The following is a 23,556-nucleotide window of genomic DNA, read 5'->3' as shown; positions in this document are numbered from 1 at the left end:
AATAATGGCTTTGGTAATTTGCAGTCGCAGTGCCGCGTGCTTCAATCTTCTTTTTTTTTAAACAGTTCATAGTTTGGCTTTGTAAATATTTCAACAGTCCTTAATTTTTCATAACACACACTCTGATGGATGAGACGAGGCATAAGTTTTGAGGGTGTTGAAAAAGTAGCCCTTTCATGTTTCATACTTCAGGGCAACTCGAATTTTCAAGAACAACATTCCTCGGCTGAGTCGTTGAAAATGTTTTTCGCATTACTGAATGAATAACGACACGTATCGCAAACTTTAGGAGCTGATTAATTAAAACTGCATTCTGCCTACTTTGTGTCTACTTTGGTTACTTTTCACAGATTCAGACATTCAGTCTGAAGTGCCATCTGGTGTTAACAGCCTTTCTGCATACTGAAGTGATGACAAATTCTTCGTCTACCGGAGTCGGCTTTATGTGGACTCTTGTATTCACTGCAGCAGCGCGTTAACCGGCTCCTTTAATACATTTTCGCACTCTTGTCAGCAATTGAAAATAAATTACTTTGCACCTTTTTGTCTGCATGTTTTTGTATATGCATGAGCAAAATATTGTAATAAAAACGACCTGTACCCCTGCAGGTTTTACCCAACTCACCTCGACTTTGGAAGATTGTTGCTGTATTGATGAAAAGCTTCATATTTTCATATTAACGTTCACATTTACTGTATAATCTGGGATCTGATGTCTTGGCGCATGAAGTCAGAAATAATGATGACATTAAAGAGGAGAGCTGTATTGTAGAGTCATCTGTCGGGCCACACTCTCCAGCAGCTCCTCCTGGGGAATTACAAAGTGTTCCCTTCTAGCAGATTCTGGGTCTGTCTCAGATCGCCCTCCCAGTTAGAGATGCCCAGAAAACCCCTTGAGGGAGTCATTCACGACGCATCCTAATCAGATGCCCCGAAAAGCCTCAGCTCACTCCTTTACTCCGATCGCTACATCACCCTCCAGGTGATGAAGATCCTCTCTTTGCCTCTAAGGCCGGGCAACAAAGGCAGCACATTCCGGTCGCTTGCATCTGCGATCTCGTTCTTTTAGTCGCGCTCCGCGTGGCATGACCATAGCTGAGGGTTGGAACGTAGACGCACCGGTAAATCAAGAGCTTCTCTTTTCGGCTCGGCTCCTTCTTTACCACCGCAGACCAAAGAAAGGCAGAGGCTTGTATCGTACCTGGAGGGAATATTCCATCGTTTTGTCCGATCAAGATGCATGGCCTCAGACTACGAGGCGCTGACTCATCCCAGTCGACCTCACAGACAGCTACGAACCGCCCCCCGTGCACGTTAAAGGTCACGGCTTGATTACGCTGATAAAACCACGTCATCTGCAGAACCAGACACCCGAGTCTCTCCACGACTGCGGCTTGAGGTCCCCTCCGAGAACACCACAAACAGGATCAGAAACCAGCGGCAGCCCTCGTCCAACCCTCACCGGGAACAAGCTCACTTTTGTGTTGAGAATGCAGACACAGCTCCTGCTTTGGTTTGGTTATACAGGGACCTGGATAGCTGTTAAAAGCAAAGCACCAGGACCTGGACAATCAAACTGTCATGGCTCCCTCTGCAAAGCTGCACAGGTGAAGATTGGGTCACAGGGTCTGCAGTTCCACAGACAAAAACAACACTGCTCCTGTAGAATTCAAGGTTCGCCCAAAACAAGGAATGGGGGAAATGGAAAAAAAGAGGTACATTTTTAATAAAAGTCATTGCCAAAAAAGAAAAAAAGACGGAGTTATTTTATGATACTTTCTGTAGAAGCTCATTAGGCAGCACTGGTTGCTGGTGATAACGGGTTTAAGCAGCATTATCGCTCCACATTCTCCCCTAGTTTGGCAGATATCTAAGCAGAACAGCACCTTAACAGTAACAGTAGTCACAGAAGTTGGTGCTAAGTCTCCTAGCTTTAGGCTGACTATTAGCATTGCTGTCACAAACAAACAAAGACTTCCACCTACAGGTAGGCGATAAAACCGCACGAGCATACACTTAAATCGTCACAGGCCTGTATCTCCTGTGCTCTGATAACCTCTGGTTTTACTCCTCTACAACAGTCACTCGGTTACCATGGCAACAAGAGAAAGTTAATGCGCAGAGCTCTCCAGCCACCGCCAGGGGGAGACATCGCCAGCATGAGCGATGCAGGAGCTGCTTCTGCTCCTTAAAACTCCCCCTGAAGTGGAGTCTTAAAGCTGGGGATTCAGGAGACAGCTGGTTAAACTACCTCTGTTTAAAAGAAAACCATGTACATTTTTTTAAAACAGAAGAAGAATTTCTTTCTACGGCTCGAGAGACAGGCATTTTCATAGAATGTGACAGTGCGCTGTCGGTAAAATTGTGACAAGCTGAAGGGTTTTTTTTTCAGCTCTCAACATAGTGTCTGGAATGAAGTGTTTAAAATCCAGCTCTACCCTTTAATGAATGTGTGAAGGCCAAATGGTATGTATATATATATAAAATTCCTTCCAATATTAAGATAACCCTTAGCTTGCCCGCTCAATGTTTCACGCTCTCGTCCTAATGTTATGCAGATTTTCTCATTACAGAAAGTACTGGAATGTGATATCTGATGGATTTCGGCTGAGGAGAGGGAACACGTGTTGATCGTCTGGTTCACCTGACGTTAACAAAACCTCATCTGTGTGTGAATATCTCAGAAGAAGATTTAGCAAACAGCGTGTACAAAAAAATATGGACTCACATCAAGAGCAAGGAGTTTGAAACCTCAGCAGAAGTATTTGAGAGTTTACGGGAGGCTTTGTTGAAGGTCTTGATTCTAATATTCTCCTGCGTGGAAGATGTCATTTACGCCATGAACACTAAGGGTGCCACACCGGGCAGAGGTAAGATCCTAAGCTTTCCTGTATCATCTGAATAATAGAATAGAGAATAGGGCAAAGTCTGAAAACGTATGCGGTTTGAATGCTCCTAATAGGATGTGCAGGTTTAGTTCTCTGTTCTACTTAAGTGTTTGTCCATTGAAAACTGTTTTAATATGATTAGATAAATGAAGACCTAATCACTGGTGATCCACCATCTACCAGAGACTTCTTCATTATTGATTATGTCCTTCAATGGATAATTCCTACATTGTGCCATCGTAAGTTCCTGCATTTGGATTCTACTTCCCCACGTTTTGTGCATCAAATGACAGCACAGGAAAGGTGAGTACTGATGTTTTTAACATCGACATGTAGTGGGTTTTCGCCGGTTTCATCTCACATTGCTGGTGACTCAGTAAAGCGATGTCTTAAACATTTTGTAAAAAATGACTTACGTGTCCTTGTATTTTCCTGTCAGAAGCTTTCTGTGTTTTAGGCCATTTCTTTCTGATCCCTTATGAAAAGAAATAAGAAATAAACAAAACACATGAATTTACCATGTTTTTAATCATGTGATCCCATAAAAAAAAAAACCTCTTGAAAATGTTTTAAAATGACACTAAAAACATGCTAGGTTAACATGTAAACACACGTGAAGTTCGTGTGTGTGTGTGTTTCTGTAAGGGATGGGCCACACCCAGCATTCAACTTTGACCCCTCTCTCCTAGTTGGGTTCATTTAAACCTTTATATGGGGCGACAACCCTGTCAGAAAGCTGAGAACAAAATGTTAAAATAAACAGATTATTATCCAGATATTTGGCTCAACTGGACTGGATGTAGTGCAGGACATAAAAAATGATTAAATCCATCTTCAACATAAAAAAACCTATCGTATTTGAGACTGCACACCTTTGTTCGCCTAATCTCCTGAACTATCGCAAAGATAATGAAGGTCTCGGAAAGCGATCATTGTTCAGTAGCTTGTGCTGCTTGATGTGCTCCTTTGTGATGAACTCCGTGCTAATTTTTGCGCCGCTTTGTTCAGAGAAGTCTATTTGGCGTCCACGTCCTGCGCCTGAATTCAAAGGATCGGAGATGTTCTGTGCTGTCTATAGTCTAATCACTGGGAGCTCGGTGAATAAAGTCAGAGTGACCTTGTTGCTAAGTTGTGTATAAGTACGGACGCAGCTTGAGCTTTGAAAGTGAGTGGGAGGTTTGTTCAGCTTGACCCCAGTGCTGCTCTGTTTTCTCCTCTCCTCTCACACGCAGACTCATGGAAATGTTTCTAATGGGCTTTTTTTTCTTTTCTTTTTACATAACAAGTGTCTTGCTGTTATGAGGTTTGCTCAAATGCTGCGCTCACCAATAATCCTGCCGTGAGACAAAACAATACGTTCATCGCTCGCCGCCGCAGGGCGACAGCGTCTTCACCCCGTGTCTGCAAGCATATCTCATAAACTAATGAAACCCTCAGAAAGATGTACATGTATGACTGATGAACGTTTGGAGACAACCCCAACTCAAGATGGCTGCCCCATGAAACAGACCTTTTATTTACTTATTTTTTACAGACACTAAGCTAAATTTGATGTGGTAGTAGCTGAGAGTCATCCGAGTGCTGTCACGTCTCGCAAGATCCACGATGTGACCCGTGACAGCACAAAACATCGCTTACAAGGTTTGATCAAAACAGAGTAACTCTGTCCCTTCTCATCATAAGGTTTTAGTTTGAAACTTTGGGCGGGCGATATGCATTCCTTCAAGTAATGGTAGGCCTTTAATTTCTTTTTTTTTTTTTTTGTTCCTGAAAAAACCTCAAGATTTCTCAGCTTTGTCACTCCTCTAGCTTCTAGATGAACAAGATCTTCCTACAGATTATGAGTCTATTTATAAATATATCTATTTCTTCACTGCCTCCGAGCCTTTCCTTTTAATATCCTGTGTCAAGATGTAAGATCTGCGCATTCTGTACTGACAACCCGACAAGATGTGCTCTTGAATAGACTTCCTGCTTCTCGCTCAGGGCGAGCAAGCTCTCTGTCGGTGTAAAAAAAAAAAATAAATAAAAAAGCCCTCAGATTGGGTTTACTTCATTCTTTCACACGATGGCGCTGCAAACAGCGCTGAGTGAGGGACGAGACGCAATTCGAGCAGAGAAAACCATCACCAGGATTTTCAGCTTTGAAAAGGCATAGTGCTTTTCATAAAAAAGGGGGGGGGGGGTTCCTAGGGAAATAAAACGCCTTGGAATGCTGTCATAGCTCATATAGTAAATGATAATGAGAGTTATCGTAATGTTTTGTTTCTGATATTACAACATACACCTGATGTTACCCAGAAAATTATCCTCAACTTTGTTTTTTTTTTATTATTGTGCTTGAAGCTAAATTGGAAATAAAATGCAGTTTTTTTCAGTTTAGAGAAATGATTTATATTGCAGAGATCCCCTTATCATAGTGTGACACACACACACACACTATCATTAGATATACTCTCTTTAATTTTCTTTGCTAAGTAGCAGATCACCTTACCACCCCCTTAAGTACTGAAGCACATAGTATGACTAATTAATCTTTAATCCAGAGAAGAGTTTGTGGCAATTACTCTGTGCGCTGGAAATAATTAACCCCAGTCTGCAACGACAGCTTGGTCTGGCGTGGCTACGGGTCTAATTAGAATTCATTTTGACCACAGGAATTGTAAACACACTAACAGTAACATCAGGTTCGATTAAAGCTCTGGCAATGTTTGACACTTTGTAAAAAAAAAAAAAAAATGCAAGCGATACAAAAAAAGCAAAAGCGTCGCTGACCTGCTCTGTTCAGTCTGATCTTGTTTGAGAAGCGGAAAAGTCGTGAAACCTCGGAGGACGGCAGTGTCGAGCGGCGCTGCGAGGCAGAGGCAGGTTTTCAGGTGCCGAGCAACAGCCGAAAGGTCAGCCCTCACACGTTTTCGCCAGGTTATGTATTTTTCATCACATACATTATGTTTCAGTCCCAGTTCATTATTAATGAGCGCAGGGTGGAGGTGGCTGATGAAGTAAGGCATTGGCAGGGTGTAAAATGGGCTCAACACCACACTTTCTTAGACCCTTTCCATCCCAGCTGCTGTTATGGATCAGCTTAAGTTGATCCTTCAAACAAAATGTTCATAGAAAGTACTTTTCTACACATCATGTTGTAGTCATCAAGTAGTTCAGTTTACTTCATGTCTTACATAACCTTTGTGAGGCTATAAAACTGGATATTTATAATACACTATATTACCAAAAGTATTCACTCGTCTCTCTTCACACACGAATGAACTGTGACATCCCATTCCTAATCCATAGAGTTTAATCTCATGTTGGTCCACCCTTTGCAGCTGTAACAGCATCAACTCTTCTGGGAAGGCCTTCCACAGGTTTAGGAGTGTTTTGGGGAGTTTTAGACCATTCTTCCAGAAGCTCATTTATGAGGAGAGATACTGATGTTGGAAAGGCCTGGCTCACAGTCTCTGCACTAATTCATCCCAAAGGTGTTCTATCAGGTTGAGGTCAGGACTCTGTGCAGGTCAGTCAAGTTCTTCCACACCATACTCGCTCATCCATGTCTTTATTGACCTGGCTTTGCAAGGTGCAGTCATGTTGAAACAGGCAGGAGCCATCCCCAAACTGTTTCCACAAAGTTTGGAGCCTGAAATTGTCCAAAATGTCTTGGTATTCTGAAGCATTAAGAGTTCCTTTCATTGGAACTAAGCAGCTGAGCCTAATTCCTCAAAAACACCCCCACACCATAATCCTCCCTCCACCAAACTTAACAGTTCACACAATGCAGTCAGACAAGAACCGTTCTCCTTGCAGCAGCCACACCAGACTTGTCCATCGGATTCTGAGAGAGAAGTGTGATTCATCCTTCCAGAGGACACATCTCAGCTGATCTCGAGTCCAGTGGCAGAATGTTTTACTCCACTGCATCCGAAGCTTTGCACTTGTTGATGGAAGGCCTGGATGCAGCTGCTCGGCCATGGAAACCCATTCCATGAAGATCTCTACACACTGAGCTGATCTGAGAGCCACATGAAGTTTGGAGGTCTGTAACTTGACTCTGCAGAACTTTGGCGACCTCTGATGTCCTCAGCATCCTCTGGTCCCCACTCCTTGGTTTTACACGGCCTATCACTTCGTGGTCGCGTCGCTGTCGCTCCCCAATCGCCTCCACTTTGTTATAATCCCACTATCAGCTGACTGTGGAATATTTAGTAGTGAGGGAATTTCAAGACTAGACTGTTTGCACAGCTGGCATCTTATCACAGTACCACGCTGGAATTCTCTGAGCTCCTGAGAGTGACCCATTCTTTCACAAATGGTTGTAGAAGCAGTCTGCATGCTGAGGTGTTTGGATTCTATACACCTGTGGCCGTGGAGGTGATTGGAACACCTGAATTCAAAGATTTGGGTGGATACTTTTGGCAATTTAGTGTATGTGAATCTTGATCCTTGTGTAGTTTCCCCCGAGTTGTTCTGCCCTGATCAGTGCTTTAAAATCTCATTGTTAGCAAAACAATTGCACATACAGGTAGTGTATCATTGTGTTCCTAACCTCAACTCCACACAGCTGCTGTCAAAAAAAAACAAAAAAAAAACCCTCTGTAAAATGGTGTGATTCCTGCAAAAACTAAGTCACAAGTTAACTGAACATACAGTCATATCCCAGAACAGCACATCCAGAGGCACATCTGTGGCAGCGTGGAACAGAATCTGAAGTGATGCCTCCTGATGAATCCTTTGGGTTTTATGCGTCTGTGACATCAGAACATCACTGAAAATAAAAAAGTTAGACAGTAAAAAAAAGAAAAACACAAGGACTGCACGTTAATAACAAGGTGCCCTCATAATGAAAAATGTGGGGGAAAAAAAATCCTTTTAAAGTGCTATTTGCTAGGTTTTTCAGAGCAATAATTTCAATTGTGTGTAAAAACGTGTCTTGATCCAGCGAAGTGTCTGAACTGTAGGTCGTATGTTCATTAACAAAGCGTGCTGGATCTAATCACGCTGTCAGTGGGCGACTGATTCATTTACAGGAGTCACCCGCCCACTGAAAGATGCTTGTTGACCAACTGATGAAAGATTATTGTCTTCGCTTTACACCTCTCGGTTATCAGTTATGGGCTGTAATAATAAACAACAAGCAAATTAGAGCAGGGCAGCGACTGGAGCTGCAGCACTGACGCCATGACTGTATACGTCTCCGCATTTATCAACACACTCAACTAAAACCTACAGGGAAAAGCTGCACTTCATGTTCCAGTAATCTACAATAAAATGGACTCGGGTTAATGAGATTCTTCCTTTTTCAGAGGCCTGCATCAGATAAACAGTAGCTTACTCAGTTTTCACTGTGCTGCGAAAAAGCATTTTCTTGTTTTTTTGATCACCAATCAAATGTTAATATCAGACAGATAACCTGAGTACATACAAAATGCAGTTTTCAAATGATTATTTCATTTATTAGGGAAAAAAGCTATTCAAACTGATGTTTTTTTCTGAAATACGGTGTTAGTTTTACACTAGATGGAACTGAACCTTCCAAAGAAAGAAAAAAAAAAAGCAAGTAAAAAAACTTTTTCCACAGCGCTGTAAGTGTTAAGTTTTTTTTCGCTGATTTCCTTTCTTCCTCCCTCAGTTTGAATGGTGTGTGTCTACGGAGTAAACAAATCAAAACACACCAATCAACACATTGCAAAAACGGCTGAAGTCATGGAAATCTGTTCCTCGCTTTAGTCAAATATACAGATGGATTTGCAACGACAGCGGTGTCGGTGTGCAGCGGGTGTTTGCAGGAGATTTTGTTTTTCAGTGTGGCGCTGAGGGCGGCTCTAAACGGGGAAAGTGAAGTTAACTCCAGTTGTGAAGGTTAAGGAGTAGTTCTAAATCTAATTCTTAAAATCCATTTCAACCCAACTTTAATAACATATTTTACCAATCCAAAGTAGGCATCAAACCCTACATCAACCTAAAGCCCAGATTTAAAACAACTTATTTTAATGAATGTGATATGATTAATCAGTCCACAGGCTTTATGTTGCAGGTTTGCACACTTTGCTGGGTTTGAACACTCAAATAAAAAGAAATAAAGAAATTTTATAGGACTTGAATGTGATGGGAAGGCCTCTCAGCTACTTACACGTCAAACTTTAGCTCAATATCTGTACAACTGACAAGAATTATAGCCATTCTTGTGCGGGCTAATGTCAGTGTGGTGGCCATCTTGAATCATGGTGACCCAGGCTGATGGGGTTAACTCCAACAGGTAATGCCAAACCTTTACACACAGACTTCAGGTGATTGGTTATCGCTCAAAGCATGTGCTGGGGATGGCTCTCGGCTGGTAACGCACCAAATTTGAGTTGGATATTTGTAAAAAACCCACAGAGTTGGAGCCATTTTTATCCGCCAACGTCGACGATGTGTAGCAGCCATCTTGAACGGGATTGACTCCAAAAGTCAATCAGTTGTAGATGTACATCCAGGGATTACTTTCTGAGAGAAATCCATCCATGAGAAATTTTCTTAACAACAAAGGGGCACAAGCAATTACATTATCACCCTCCTTTCACGGCGGCAGGTGATGACATTCGTCCAAAAAACACGACCAATCAAAAGTGACTGCACTCCTTTGATATAAATGCTTAACACAATAACAACCCACCAAATTTGAGGCAGATATTAGTCTTTTACTCCCCCCTTTTTCATGTCTAATTACATCTAATTTGAAGGCATGTCTTTGTTAAGATAATTAAATTGCCTTGTTGTTGAATTGTGCAACATAATAATGCTGCCTTGCCTTTGTTATTGATATTTCCTTAAGAGGTGTGTGAGCACAGAGCCAAAAGGAATATCAGCCCAGAAAGTGAACACTTCTCCTAAAATATCAGTCTCCCAGCAGCTGCCTGTTGTATATCTGATTTATTACAGCAATGAGAGCACCACTTATGTTTCTGCCAAACCCACCCAACCATTAGAGCCAATTGTACTCTGTTTGTGGGAACTGTCAAGAATGTGGCAACAAAATACAAAACTATACTCTGATAACTCAACTGAGCTCTATCTGAAGGGAAGCAACATATATTCAGAAGGCAAAGCTGTGTAAAGCATAAAAAGCTTTAGGTCCGTCTCCAAATTCGCCTAGCTGCTTCAGATTTGTGACATCGCTGATTAAAACACTGTTGATTTAACAAACCTAATAAAATCAGTTTTTTAATGAACACGTGAAAACAAAAGCCCAACAGAACTGTTTAAATAAAGTGGACTACAAACCATCTGAGGTTTACAAATAGTATTACATTTTATTAATATATTTTCATAAAACAAGTTTAAGACTGTATCAAAAACTCAGTAAAAACATTAGATTTTTCTGAACCATTTTTTCTAATGGTGATATCAGATATGAAATGTACATAATTCACATGTTGTAGTGGATCTTGGTTCCCCATCACTTTGAGATAATGCTTTATTTTTCTGTGACAGGCAAGTAAACAATCTTTTCTACCCTCACAAACTATAAAGTTATATATTTTTTTCCCCCCAGTGATTGCGATCAGTAATCTAGACATACAATTAAAAAATAAAATCATCTCTCACTCAAGTCCCTCCCCGCCCACACACACACACATTCCCCCCCAACTAGATTCACTGATAAAACGTCAACATAATGGTGTTGTTTCACAGGCACACGATTATGTACAGCCCCCTTTTTTACCCGACGCCTCGCCCGAACTGACAACAGGCAGCGCACTAAACCTTGTAGTGCAACACCTAGAGGCAGAGCCGTGATAATACGGTACTCCACGCCCACCCGCCCCTCACACCAATAAAACTGACCGAACACAAGACAATGCATCCCCCCCTATTGACAGATTCTCAGCCTGCTGTGAACCGCAGCATTCCAGTGTCCCCCATGTTATTGTCGTAGCAACCCCATAAGGTTCACCTTGTGACCGCAGACATCACCTTGGCAACAGCGAAACCAGTCATCTCACAGGCAGCTTCAGTGGCACACATTAACGAAGAACAAATAATAATAAAAAATAAAACAAATTAAAGAAAAATCATATTTAGGCTACATCTACGACAGGCAGATCAGAGTTATGTCCTTTGTGATCAAGTACCAGAGAAATCTCAGTCACATGGCAAATTCAAGGATACAAAATTTTGTTTTTTCCTTTCTCGTTGGTCTCTCAGTCAACTCTTTCTACTCTGCGCAACACACGTAGTGCAAGGTTTAACAAGAATTTGCATAAGTGCAAGGTTTGCATGTTATTATCAAGAGGGAGAAAAGGAGGGTGGGATAAGAGGTTGATCGATGTCTGATAAATGAACCAATTTTTTTTTTTTTTTTTTGAGTAAATAAAATGTTTCATGCTTTCGGTTTGCCATTTTGTATTTCATCCCCTCTGGATATAACAAGTGCAAAATCTTAGTAAACCTAGCTGAAGGGCAGATAAGAATGATTTAGAACTCAAAGATTAACATTGTGAGGGAGAGCCTCAAGTCTGTTGTCATGGTGACATTTGCACAAAGGCCCAAAGGACTTCAGTCTTTCCTGCTTCTTTATTATTTTCTATACAATAGAAATAGGAGATCACTGAAGATAAAATTGACTCCTCTTGGCATAAAACAGACAAAGAAAATATAAGTCCAAAGCAGATGTGAAGGAGAAAAAAAAAAGTGGTGGAATTACAAATTGTTCTCCATCCATTAGTCCTGTGACCATTTTATTGTTGTACGTTACAGAGTTTTATCCATGATCGTCAGCTATATATGGCTGCTTGCTCTTCTATAAAGTCAAAGCCGTTTCATTGATCAGAAGTAAAGTTATTCCTGTAGTAGTTTCTGAGAAGCACCCCTACAGTACACCTGCTTTCCCCAACTGGAATCCCAGGTGTGGGTTAGGGAGGCACATAGGGAGGTGGTGACCTGTATGAGGTCATATTCTTGGGTCGTGAGCCTTTTCCCTCGATGGGAACAGTAAATGGCGGTGGGGGCTGGTAAGGTGGAGCATTTGGATCGTCATCTTGATAAACTGAAAACTCCTCCATCAAATCCTGGCTGAGTAGGGTACTGTGGGGCCCAGCCATGTTGGGGTACTCGGGAGGAGGAAGCGGGGGCTTTTCCTCCTGCAGGATAAGAGGAATGCTGGAGGACGGAGGCGACTTGGAATCGTCTAACTCGTCGGCGAATATTATAGGAACTCCCTTTTTGATGAAAGTGGCCTGCTCTTCTATGGTCATCTTCCCTTTGCGTTTCTTGCGGTAGCAGACCATGGCAATGATCCCAGCTATGAGAAGCAGTGCTGCCACCACTATGGCGGGAATGACGGTGTGCAGGTAAACATCATCGCTGCTCCTACGACCTGTGCCAGGGGATGGTGTGGCTGTGGGAAGGGCAGGGATTGGCACCTCCCCTGGTGGAATGAATGAGTAGCTCTGGCATTTATTGGTGCCACGAACAGAGATGTTAATTGGTTTGAATTCAGGTTCCATGGCTTTAATGAAGGCCAGCTTAGGTTTTCCTTGGGGATCTGAGATCCTTTCGCTAAGAACTCTGATTTGATCTTTAGGACAAGGGCTCTGCTGAAGACTGTTGTTAGTCCATTCCACAACGATGGATCCCTTGGTGATGCTCCTCAGAGTCACTGTGCTGCTGTTTCGATCACCAAGAGCATAAGACAATTTTTTAGTCAAAAGAATTTTATTGCGGACATCATTGCTTAAAGTTTTAGGATCACCATGGAAACGAGCAGCAAACACAACTGATGGTTTGTCATTGTTAGACCAGCGGTTGACTTGAACCTCGAATGCATCCATGATGCTCTTTCCACCCTTATCAGTAGCCAACATAAAATACTCGTGATTCCCTTCGTGTTTCTCCTCTGGCAGGCCATACAAAAGCTGGATGGTGCTGTTGAACTGAATCCATGAAGTGTCACTCACTGGTTCTTTGGGGGTCTTCTTCAGGGTCAGACGCAGCTTGTCAGTGGTACCGTCCTCTCTGTCATAGAATGCATCGGAAGCAATTTTGACCTCAAAATATGTACCAACCCATGCTGTCACCTGATCAATGGGGTTGCGGATCTCTGGGATTTGGTTGAATTCTGGGGTCAGAGAAAGAGGGGTTGTACGCCGAGGTGGTTTAGGAGTGGTGGACTTTGGTTCTCGGGGAGCTGGTGTGGTGCTTTTGGGTTTCTTAGGTTTCCTTGTGGTCGAGGGTTTGGGTCTTTTGGTGGAGCTTGGTGGTGTTGGCAAGGCAGTGGGCTCTGGAATTGTGGAACGAGTCATGCTAGGCTGAATAGGAATGGTGCTTGTAGTTCCTAGTACTCTGGTAGGTTGTGGAGGTCCAGCAACTGGTGTATGAGCTATTTGATCTCTGACCCTCATAGTAGGCTTCACTGGTAGAGGCAATGGACCTCGCACAGGGGGAGCAGAGTTGTCCGTTGCTGGGGCAATAGAGGGTGAAGTTGGAGTAGGGACGACACGTGAATAGGGCTCTTGGTGAGTAGTTGGAGGAAGCAGGGATGGCACTGGAGTAGGAGTATTGTTCAACTGTCGCCTGACCCTTTTCACTCCAGTTGGCTTTTTGTTAACAATATGCCAGCCAACCACAGGGTAACCCAGCCTCGCTGACATCGTCCCATCTTTTGCAGAGGATTGGACACTGCTAATGTCAGGAATGCTACCCTGGTCGAGGGCACAGCCAACTTTCCATGATAGCAGGGCCCCGTTCTCAACCACCTTCTTAGCATTTCCTGGTCCAGCCATGAAAGCAGACATGTCAAATAAGCGGTTGTTGACAACAGGGACCACTCTCATGTGCTCCAGGGGTACATGAGAGAACTTCCTCATAACTTTCATTAAACTGACCCTCTGGTCAGCAACCATCTTTGTCAAGTCAGCGTCCAGTATGACAGTGAGGACAGTGACGGGCTCCTCAGAGCCACAGGTGAACGGATGAAGGCCACTGATTTCAGACTGTAGAGTGAGCAGGGCTGGCTCAGTGTCTGCCCGATCTTCTGAGTATACTTCAATAGTGAAGACTGTACTGGGGTACTCTTGGCTGTTTGCTTTTCTGGTCATCTCCTCTCCTGACACCAAGATATGATAAACACCTTTATCTTGCTCCAGAGCCAAACCTCTCAGAGTGCAGCTTTCTTTGTCCCAATATAGCCAGGAGGGTAAAGTCTTTTTTCCCATTTCAGTGAGCTTCAAGACAGAAAAGAGGAAGACTATTAATACTTTATACGTGAGTTTTGCTGAGATAAGTCAGTACAAAAATACAAGTCACTGCTAACCTTCACTACAGGACTGATTCATATCAAAAATAACTTAGAATGGATTAAAAAATAGATGAAACATACATTTTAGTTTGTAACAACTATTATATACTTTGCTTACTTTGATATACTAACTAAATTACCACATATATAACCCCTTATTTAACTGTTGTAAACTGAGCAGGCTGCCAGTAATAGAAAACACTAAGTCACACTGAACCGAAATGAATGCAAAACTGAAATATGTAGTATGAAAGAAAAAAAAAGACTCCATCTCCTCAAATTCTGCTCCCTCTATTCCATTCACTTTATCAAATCATGGCAAATAGGAACAGGAAGCAGAGTGAGCTTCTATTCATAATAACCATGTGAGTCATCACTCATTATTTTGAGTTATTATCCTATGACAGGATATCATTCTGTAACGCCATTCAGGCCAATAATAATCTCATCTCGCTCATAAGTCTGACTGGAACAAATTGCAACACAGTCAGCATCAATCAGCAATGATACAGTGATCAAAAGTGAAAGGATAAATACTATATAGTTGATTGCATATTATTATGATGACAGAAAAATTAAACTCTGGCTAATGTGACAAGTGTAGCTCACAGAGAAGACAGACGAACAATAAACATACTATAATGTTAGGACTACTGAACACATTGTCAAAGATAAACATATTTTAACCGCTTTTCAACTCCTTGATGTTTTCCTACAAAACAGGCAAGATTAATATGCACTTATTATTCCCTTACTCAGTATATTAAAACCTTTTTAACTAGAACAAAACTAATATTTGATTCATTTTTCACAACAAACACAAGGTCCTCCTAAAAAAAACAAAAGGTCTTGTCCTGTAGTGGCTAGCATAATAATACATGCCAGATAACTACCATATAAAATCGGCACTTGATTTATTTCTGTATTCAATTTTTTTATGTCAAGTTCTAGGTTACTTACATGGACGATGCAGCTGTCGTGGGCAGGTCCAAGAGGAACCTTCAGCTGGAACACCTGGCCCACGATTGCTGAAGAATCGGGGATGTTTGCGTGCGCCCCGCCACTCTTTGCTGAAGGATCTGGGATAGCTGTGGGCGGCCCTTCCCCGACAGATGCTGCTGCAGCCTGGAGCTCGGAGAGCACAGACGACTGCATGGAGGCCTCGAGTTCCACAGATATCATGTCCACCAGTGTTTCCTGCGGTTCTGACACAGAGCCATGGGCCAGGGCTGCCAGAAGTCCCATTACAAAAGGGAGAGTCCTGCAGGAGAGAAACCTTCTCCTCTCTGTATCCCCGCAGCTCATGGCTCTTAGTTTATAGTGCATAGTAATAGGCCTTTGGGCTGCCCCACAGATGTCTATGAACAACTGAAAAGGCCACATGCACTTAAGTCACTTTGATGATATGCTTGTGGGTCAGAATCTCTAGTGATTGGCTATGCTCTTAAATGCAGCAGTTTCTATTTCTTGTCCTCTCCGATCCATGAAGAGATCTTTGACAGCCTGTCAGATGGCCATGTCAGCCCCCTATATGAGATTAAAAAAAAAGAGGAGGCAAAACATGAATATGAAGCAGTACAGAAACATGTAAACAAACCGTCAATGCAAAATAGCTGCGGTTTTATTGCTCAGAGGGCCTCATTCTACACAGGAACTGGATTATGTATGAATATCTATGATGCTATGATGTAACTCTTCACTGAATGAGGTCATTAAATAACGATGACAGTAATATTCAGGACAAAGTTTAAAAAAAACAAAAGAAACACTTGTGTAAAGTAAAATCTCACAAAATACAGAGCAACAATTCATACACAAACTAATTGAAACTGTTTAAATGGGGAATGTTTCATCATCAGGCTAACTTTATAGATTTAAATCTTACAACATGGTGAAAGAAAACGTGTCAGCAATAATTGAAATTGACAAAAATTTATGTCACAACATAAATCATTTAGTTGTTACATTAACTAAAGTAGTGAATGAGAAAAAAAATAGGTCAAAGGATTTGTTTTCAGACTACAATACAGAAGTCTTTCTGGTAATATTAAATAAAAAGGTTAATCACAGAATAAAGACTTAAAATAAATATTTTAAAACTCATCTAAATTTCCTAAATGTTACAGCACCACAGTGCCCTCTCCTGATATGAAATGTAGTTAATGTAAAGATTAACTGGTAACATTTATTCACATTTTGTGCTTTTAAAACACTTTTAAATGTAACAAACAGTTTCAAAATGACTGCTTGAGTTTCGGTGATGTTCGTGGCATTTTGAGTTGTAGCAGTTCTCCTGGGATGCAGCCACGTCAAAGGTTGTTTTGCCTTGATTGTAAGATTTAATTAAGGAAACCAGGAGTTGGGTTTAGGAGCTTTCACTTTGCTGACTTAGCCAACTTTAATCCTGTAGCACTCAAAAGGGTAGAGGAGGGTCAGCCATTTGCCTGGAATCCCAATGCCTGCCTGGCTCAAGATTGTGACATCAGCTAATACATCTAATGTCTCTCCTGCTCGGAACCGTGAGAAAATGCATGCTTTTCACTGGCCAAATGTTAGGAAAAACCCACAAAAATGAAATTAGCAACAATGGACACCGTCCCTCTAAGAATAGTCTGTTCTATTTTACTCAATCCACAAAGATCTGAATTTAAAGGGGAACATAAAAGGAAAAAAAATGAAATTGCAGGACAACACTTTGTATTTACTCTGTGTTAGTGCGATGCTCAGCTTGGAATGAGCTATTAAATGTGTTAAACATAATGTGAAGGAGTAATTACTGAACTCAACCATGCATGAAAATGGGGGAAGAGTTCAACCAGAAAACTGACTGTGAGCCTTCAAATCCAATACGTTTTAAATTAGGTCATTGTCTCATTCGTGTATTCTTTTCTTTCCAATTCTTTCAAGACCAAGACAATTGATTGCATAAATTTCGCTTAAATGTGAACAACACTAAACAGGCACTCAAATCTTACCGCGGCTCTAACTTTTGACATTCAAACGTCTGGTTGAACATCATTGTTCGCTCACGTGTAAACAGGGAGACGTTTAGAGATTTTTCAACGTTGACTGAGGAAAAGTTGGACGTTTACACAGTAATGCTGTGCTCTGTGAATCTGCTGCAGTTTCCACGCATGTCACTAGCTGGCGCTGAAACGGATACATCCAAACACGAACGTTTGACTGGAACAAGGATGAGATTGGGTTGCACCTGGACACTGAAAAGGGTGAGCAGCACAAGCAGTACTCTGCCATTCGCCATTGTTGCAGCTGTCGATCTACTTGCACAAGCGCAGAAAAAACAACAACTTTTGATTGCAGTTGTCCAATCTGATCACTGTTGTGTACACAAACAGCCAAAGTGCAACATAAATGTTCCGGTTTCACCTAAAAACAGCGGCCTGTAAGCAGGACCTTTGAGTCAAGCGTCTAAGGTGGTCTGTGAAAGCCTTCAGAATACATAAAGCCTGAGAAATATAGTCTAAAAGAGCATCACATAGACCTGTGTGCCTGTTAGCCATTCAGATTCTATGAAATCTTTGCTCCAGGCTCTGCTGTGTACTCCTATGTTTCTGCATGACTAAAATCACCAAACAAAGGTTTAATTTTTGTCCCCCCCAACCCCCTGCTTCTGTTCTCAGTAAACACAATGAGTCGGAAAACACAGCGTTATAAGAGACAACACATTAACCGGCAGCCGCTGATTTTTTCAAGCACAACTTTGTCAAATTAAATCATTACAGACAACAGCTATGTTTTGATTCAGGCTGGATTAAACTGATCAAAGAGAAAGACGGTTTGCATGAACAACTGAATGAGACTGAGCGGGGGTAGGAAGAGGAAAAACGTGGCTAAGGAAAAGTTCATCTTTACTCTCACTTTTTAATGATAAAGAGGAGCAACAGCCATCCAAACAATGGCTAGTTTAGTTGCAATATTGTCCATTTCAGCGGGGGGGAAATCTAGCAATAAAGTTGCTGAGTTATTAGTAATGAATAGAGGTTGTTCACAGCTTAACAGGTTTGCTCACTAACAAAGAGGGAAAAATATAAAGTAAGAGATGAATTAGTGGAAATTTATACTCCACAAAACGATTACAAGCAAAGCCTGTTGCTTCAACATGAACCTTATGTTATAGACTATAAAGCCACTGCAAAACAGAGGAAAGCTCCTTTCATTTATAGAAATGGACCTCCATGTTGCATTGATGGAGACTATTTCGGCGACTGATACTCAGCTTAGAGTCAATAAAACATTGAGCATAAAAGTATAAATTATTCCAAAATCGTTGATCAAGCCTTGTCACCATCTGAAATAAATCTCTATGAGAAATTTGTTCTTGGTTGTAATGTTTGACTATATCCCTTTCCTTTGAATCCAGTGGCTTTGTAGAGGGATATTAAAATAATTTGAAGTGCAGCAGAACATCTTTTTTACAAAAATTTGACTAAAACTTTAAAAGGGACTTACAGGTTTAGCATCGGTTCAATTATTGAAAATTAAGTAGCTCCATTTCCTAACTTCTGCCTCTTTTTTTTGTTCAGAAAACCAAATTTGGACCTGGTGAAATTGGTTTTCTTCTGGTTATATAGCAGGAGCACTGAGCTCAGATCCAGGGGCTTAAACACTGATATCAGCAGTTGGGCTCTTCTAGAAAGAAGCAAAACCATCAGATTTAAGTCTGATTTGCAGTGGCTGACGCTATCCAATCAGTCTGAGGTATAAAGACACACAAAAGCCCCCCCCACCCTACATGTATCTTGAAATGCTGGAACTTCTTATACATAATGTTGTATTAACAAAAAAAAGAAAAAGAAGTCTGTGGAAAACATGACACGATGAAGGCCATCCTCTAACGTTTGCCTCCTACTCACAAATATAAAGAAAGAGGACTGAGTCACAACTCTTTTAACCCACTAACCAAGCCGAGACATGCACCCTAACTGAGATATCCATCTCTTCTCTCGGACATCTCAGTGGCTTTCAACCCCCCCCAATCCCTGCTCTGACTCCTAGTCCAAAAAAAGAAAACAAAACCTTAAGTGTCTTCTTGAAGCATTTTTGCGAGAAAAGTCTCGCTGAGCCGCAAAAAAACTGCATATGATCCATGACTCATGTATTCCCTTGCGCTTGAAAGTAGAACCAAAGCATTAACATAAAAACAGGTTTTACCTCAAATTCATAATAAGTGCTACACACCACCTCAGGCTGTTGCCACACACATATTTTAGGAGGGGATGGGGAGAGAAGGGTGCGGAGCAAGTCAGTGGGGGAGGGAGCAAATAATAATAAAATTAAAAAATAAAAATAAAAAAAAAACCTACATCTGAGCATCCAAGATTGGTTTCCGCAGCGTGTCCCAGATCTGATCACATTCAAGTTTCATGGGGCGTGTGTAACTCGGAATCTGAAAATCAAACGGCTCATTACGAAAAGAAACATTTAACAAGCTGATACGCTGCGTCTAAAAGAACAACAAAGCAGAACAATGAACGAGGAAGTGTTTGAAATGATTAATTTCCAATGGTAGTTAGATTTATTTGACAAACAATCAAAGCGCAGCTTAACAAAACGGTTAAGTGCAAAGCTTTGTTGGATTTGGAAGTGCTGTTTTAGATGAGTGGTACTGGCTGCTTTTGATACTTTACTTTTTGAACAAATCCAGCCGTTTGCTTTCAAGTCATTAGACTTTCCCTTTTTGCATTTAGCCTAATCAGTTTGAACCTGAGGTTTTTATGCATAACAGCTCTTCCTCAGCCCTAGGCTTCTCTGGAAAACTTTAAAATGTGCTTCCAAAACCTTTACATTTTCAGCCTTTTAAAATAACAGAAGCATGAAGCAACGTTGGAACTCCTGTTTCATGAATACTGGAGTTAAAATGAATATATGCCGCAGCAGTGATTTAGCTACAGCGCTCCCAACTAAATCCATAATGTTACGGAGGCCAACCAGGGTGTGTTTAGGAAAATATTAAAAGATTTACACTCGATTACATCAATTTTTCATTCAGGTGCAAATAATTTAGGGCTGAAGGAGAGTGGCGGTTAAACCCCACAGACTGTAGAAAACAAAGTCGAAACGGTGATGAGATTATGGCGTCTCTTAAAAGTTTGATCCAGCTGTTTCTGTAAAGTTGGGAGGGGGGGCAGCAGTCGGAACAATTAGGAGTGCAGTCAATTTAAATAATCAAGAACAATCCAGCATGTCATGACTGTGACAGGCCCACTAAATGCATATTTAAAAACAACAGGATTAAACAAAGACTCATGTCCAACTGTTCGTTCGGAGATGTGCGCTCGAACGAAAACGCATCTAGTTCCTTTTAACAACTTGTTGTTAGTGTTTCGACGGTGTGGCGAAGCGGGGCGACGAGGCCTGGGTTTTAGTGTGGGCCATTTGTGCCCGTCTCACAAAAGAGACCTGCGCCACTCAGGGAGCAAGAAAAACGTTTCCCAACCATCCGTGCAGTCTGCGGTTCAACAGTAGTTAAAACTTGAAAACCATCAAAAATAATTAGGCCTCCGTACACAGTGGCACTCAGGGCCAATTGAATTGACGTACCACATGCAGCAGCCTCTAGATAGTGCATGAGCTGAATAACAAACATATCCACAAGACAAGGTTGCTTTGCAGTTGGATGTTTCCCTTGTGTTGCCCTCTACTCTCTGTTCGACAAAGTAATGAAATATGCGGGGACATAACGGCGGCGACAAAACAACAACAGCAACAAAAAAAACAAAACTACCTCTGCCTGAGTGAAAGTTTAACTTGGCGCCCCTGATCTCGGAGCACCCCGATGCCGTGCGCCCTCGAACCCCAGAAGCTGCAAGTCACCGAATTGTTTGGAGCGTTCTTTTATGAACGCGTCGCGTCTCTGATGCACGAAGCAGACACGCAAAAACAATGGCAGCACTCGGGGTTCCTTATCAGAAAATTAGCAGTTATTGTCACGCTCTGCAGTTTTATTGTTGTTTACCTGACAGCCACACATTCATGTCGCTCGCCCAACGGCCACAACTGATAACGACGAAGTCCCAAGTTATAAATGGTTTAAGGAAACATATAATAACGGCAACAACAAATGGCAATATGGCTAAGCCGGCGGACATAAATAGGTGCAAGGGCTGCTGAATGAGTCTTCTCAGCTAGTGCTAGGGGCCCCGTTGAATGAGATGACACTTTTTAATTAGTCAGAACACCACAAAATGGCCCACAACAACGACAAAGACGCTAAATGACTAAGGAGAGCAACAACAAGCAGTTCAAATTTATAATATTAAATTAAAAACCACGGAATTCCTTGAAAGAACGCATATCACCTGCCATTTTCACGCCAAAGCTGTGCTAGTTTTAGTCAAATCTTGAAATTAAAGTTACAATCGCACATAACATATCCTGGACAATCTGTTGGTGTTCAGGGTACGGTTTGGCGAGGACTCCCAGCTACTGCCGTGCCAAGCTATAGCTCCGACGACTACTTTTCGGAGTTTCGTTAAAGCCTAATCCAGCCGGTCGCGAGCTATTTTGCTAACAGACAGACATGGCTGACTTGAGCAATCAACGCCAAACTTTTAACCAATCCGGTGGCGTTCAGATTACGCGGTAGGGGATGACTCTCAGCTACTACCGCGCCAAACTTCAGCTCTGTGACTGTAAAACTATCCAAGCTGCGGCGGCCATCTTGGACAGAGCTGACTCCAATGGTTCGTCCCTCCCTGAAAGTCTTACTGAACTCTGTCCAGTGGTTCAAAGACACAATGTGGTTACATGATTGCCCGCTTTTCATGGCAACGGAGACACAAAGCTCAAGATTCAAGTAACCTCAAAGACATTTAAAGAAAAAGGACTCGGAACATCTATGGAGAGCACTCGAAGGACAGAGTGACTCAAATTAGAACAAAAGTACAAGAAGTTGCAGCAAAAAGACGATAAAATGGAGACAAATCCACAGGAACAGCTGCTTCAATGAGAACCAAAACATAATAATAATAATAATAATGTTTACTCATTGTGTCTGGTCTCTGTAAGTCCGTGTGAGAGGCCTTTTCACAAGTGTTTGCAGCTGCTGGATCACGTTAATCCGGTTTTGTTAATTAGAAATCCAGCTATTCAGTGCCTTTTTTCACCGGAACAACAGCAGCGGCTGCTCTCTGGTTCGTGACAACAAATGTCGCTCTTGACGCGTGGAAAAAAAAAATCCACACAAAAACAAAACACCGGAGTTAATAGTTAACAGGATAAGATGGGTGACGGGTCAGGACGGACCCCCCTGCTCCAAAATACAGCTAGTTCTGGCGATATAAAAGCTAGTGTTAGCTGTGGAGCCGCACATGATGAGCTACTGGGCCCGGCTAGAGAGGAGGGAGGCCTTGATAAATCACAAAGCCGCCTACGACGTTCAACCTTGATAGATCGTTTCGCAGCCTACACAAGGTAAAAAAAAATACAAAATAAAAAGTCTCCACAGCCCGGACCAAACGCTCCCCAAAACCGGTGTCCAAACTCAACAACACAGAGCTGTACGTCGGATTAAACGGGGAGTTTTCCCCCCCTCACACACACACACACACACACACACACGAACACAGCAGTCCGTTCCAGGCGCAGAGATGCACCTGTTTTTATTCTAAACGAAAAGCAGCAGCGAGTCTCTTTTTTTTTGCCGCTGCTGCTTCTTCTGGGGAGAGTGGGGACATTTCGCATTTCGCCACATAAAAGCAAAGCCGTCTCTAAAATACCGCAGCCGCTCCGAACCGGGTCAAGCTGCTGCGGCGCAGAGGCGGGCACTCGGTTCGGGGCAGCAGCCCGGACGAGGCGGCACCGGAGCGGGTCGGCTCACTTTTTATTACACGCTAAAGTCGGATAAAGCAGCGGACTGAGCCACCGAAGAGGGGGCTAACTAAGAAGCTAACGCCGAGGCAGAGATATATAGATAGACTGGGGGAGAAACAAATGCAGCCTTTTTTTTAAACAGCAGATGAGAGTCCGCCCTAGTTCTGTGAATGAGTTCGCCACGCAAACATGACGACGGCGAACGACACAAGCGCTGTAACCCAGTTAAGAGGAGCGGAACCAAAGAGCCCAAACTGACCTTGTTAGCGAGCTAACGTTAGCTAACTCGCGCCGTCGCGTCTCCCCTTCTGCCGCGCGGAGCGAGCGGCTCCCCTAATGCCATTAAAAACGGGAGCTGGTCCCTGAACGCCGCACGCAGAGAGCTCACCGTGAACGCGTGCGGGCGGCAAAGGCGGCTGAAGGGACGTGTTTGTTCGGTGTGCGGGCAGTGCTCCCAGCTCTACATGGCAAAGAGTGTTGACGGTAGGCACCCCCTCCTCTCCTCTCCTCTCCTCTCCTATCCCCCCCTCTCCTTTCCTCTCCCTCGCCGCTCCGCCTCGC

At 42.5% G+C, this 23,556-nt stretch overlaps 1 protein-coding gene across 4 annotated transcripts; it reads right to left on the bottom strand.

Moving 5' to 3' along the window:
• Positions 1-10,152: 10,152 nt before the first annotated feature.
• LOC108235256 (dystroglycan) lies at positions 10,153-23,556 on the bottom strand. 4 transcript variants are annotated; one of them, XM_017415149.3, is made up of 4 exons: positions 23,255-23,556; positions 19,488-19,570; positions 15,124-15,690; positions 10,153-14,089 (listed from the first exon to the last, which is right to left on the bottom strand). In XM_017415149.3, the coding sequence occupies exons 3-4, from the start codon at positions 15,544-15,546 to the stop codon at positions 11,780-11,782; spliced, it is 2,733 nt and encodes a 910-aa protein (XP_017270638.1). In that variant the 5' UTR covers positions 15,547-15,690; positions 19,488-19,570; positions 23,255-23,556; the 3' UTR covers positions 10,153-11,779. The 4 variants fall into 4 exon arrangements, with proteins under 4 accessions (XP_017270638.1, XP_017270640.1, XP_017270637.1 ...); XM_017415151.3 differs by having other exon boundaries at positions 23,384-23,556; XM_017415148.3 differs by lacking the exon at positions 19,488-19,570.

Source organism: Kryptolebias marmoratus, linkage group LG8, assembly GCF_001649575.2.
Source record: "Kryptolebias marmoratus isolate JLee-2015 linkage group LG8, ASM164957v2, whole genome shotgun sequence".
Taxonomy (NCBI): domain Eukaryota; kingdom Metazoa; phylum Chordata; class Actinopteri; order Cyprinodontiformes; family Rivulidae; genus Kryptolebias; species Kryptolebias marmoratus.
Note: the sequence above shows the minus strand (reverse complement) of the source record. Positions and strands in the feature narration are given on the sequence as shown.

Bases quoted from the DNA above. Each gene is read 5' to 3' on its own strand.
- LOC108235256 (XM_017415149.3), bottom strand. From the start codon at position 15,546: ATGTGGCCTTTTCAGTTGTTCATAGACATCTGTGGGGCAGCCCAAAGG. The intron at 14,090-15,123 runs GTAAGTAACCTA...TCTGTCTTGAAG, and splicing joins ACGACAGCTGCATCGTCCAT to CTCACTGAAATGGGAAAAAA.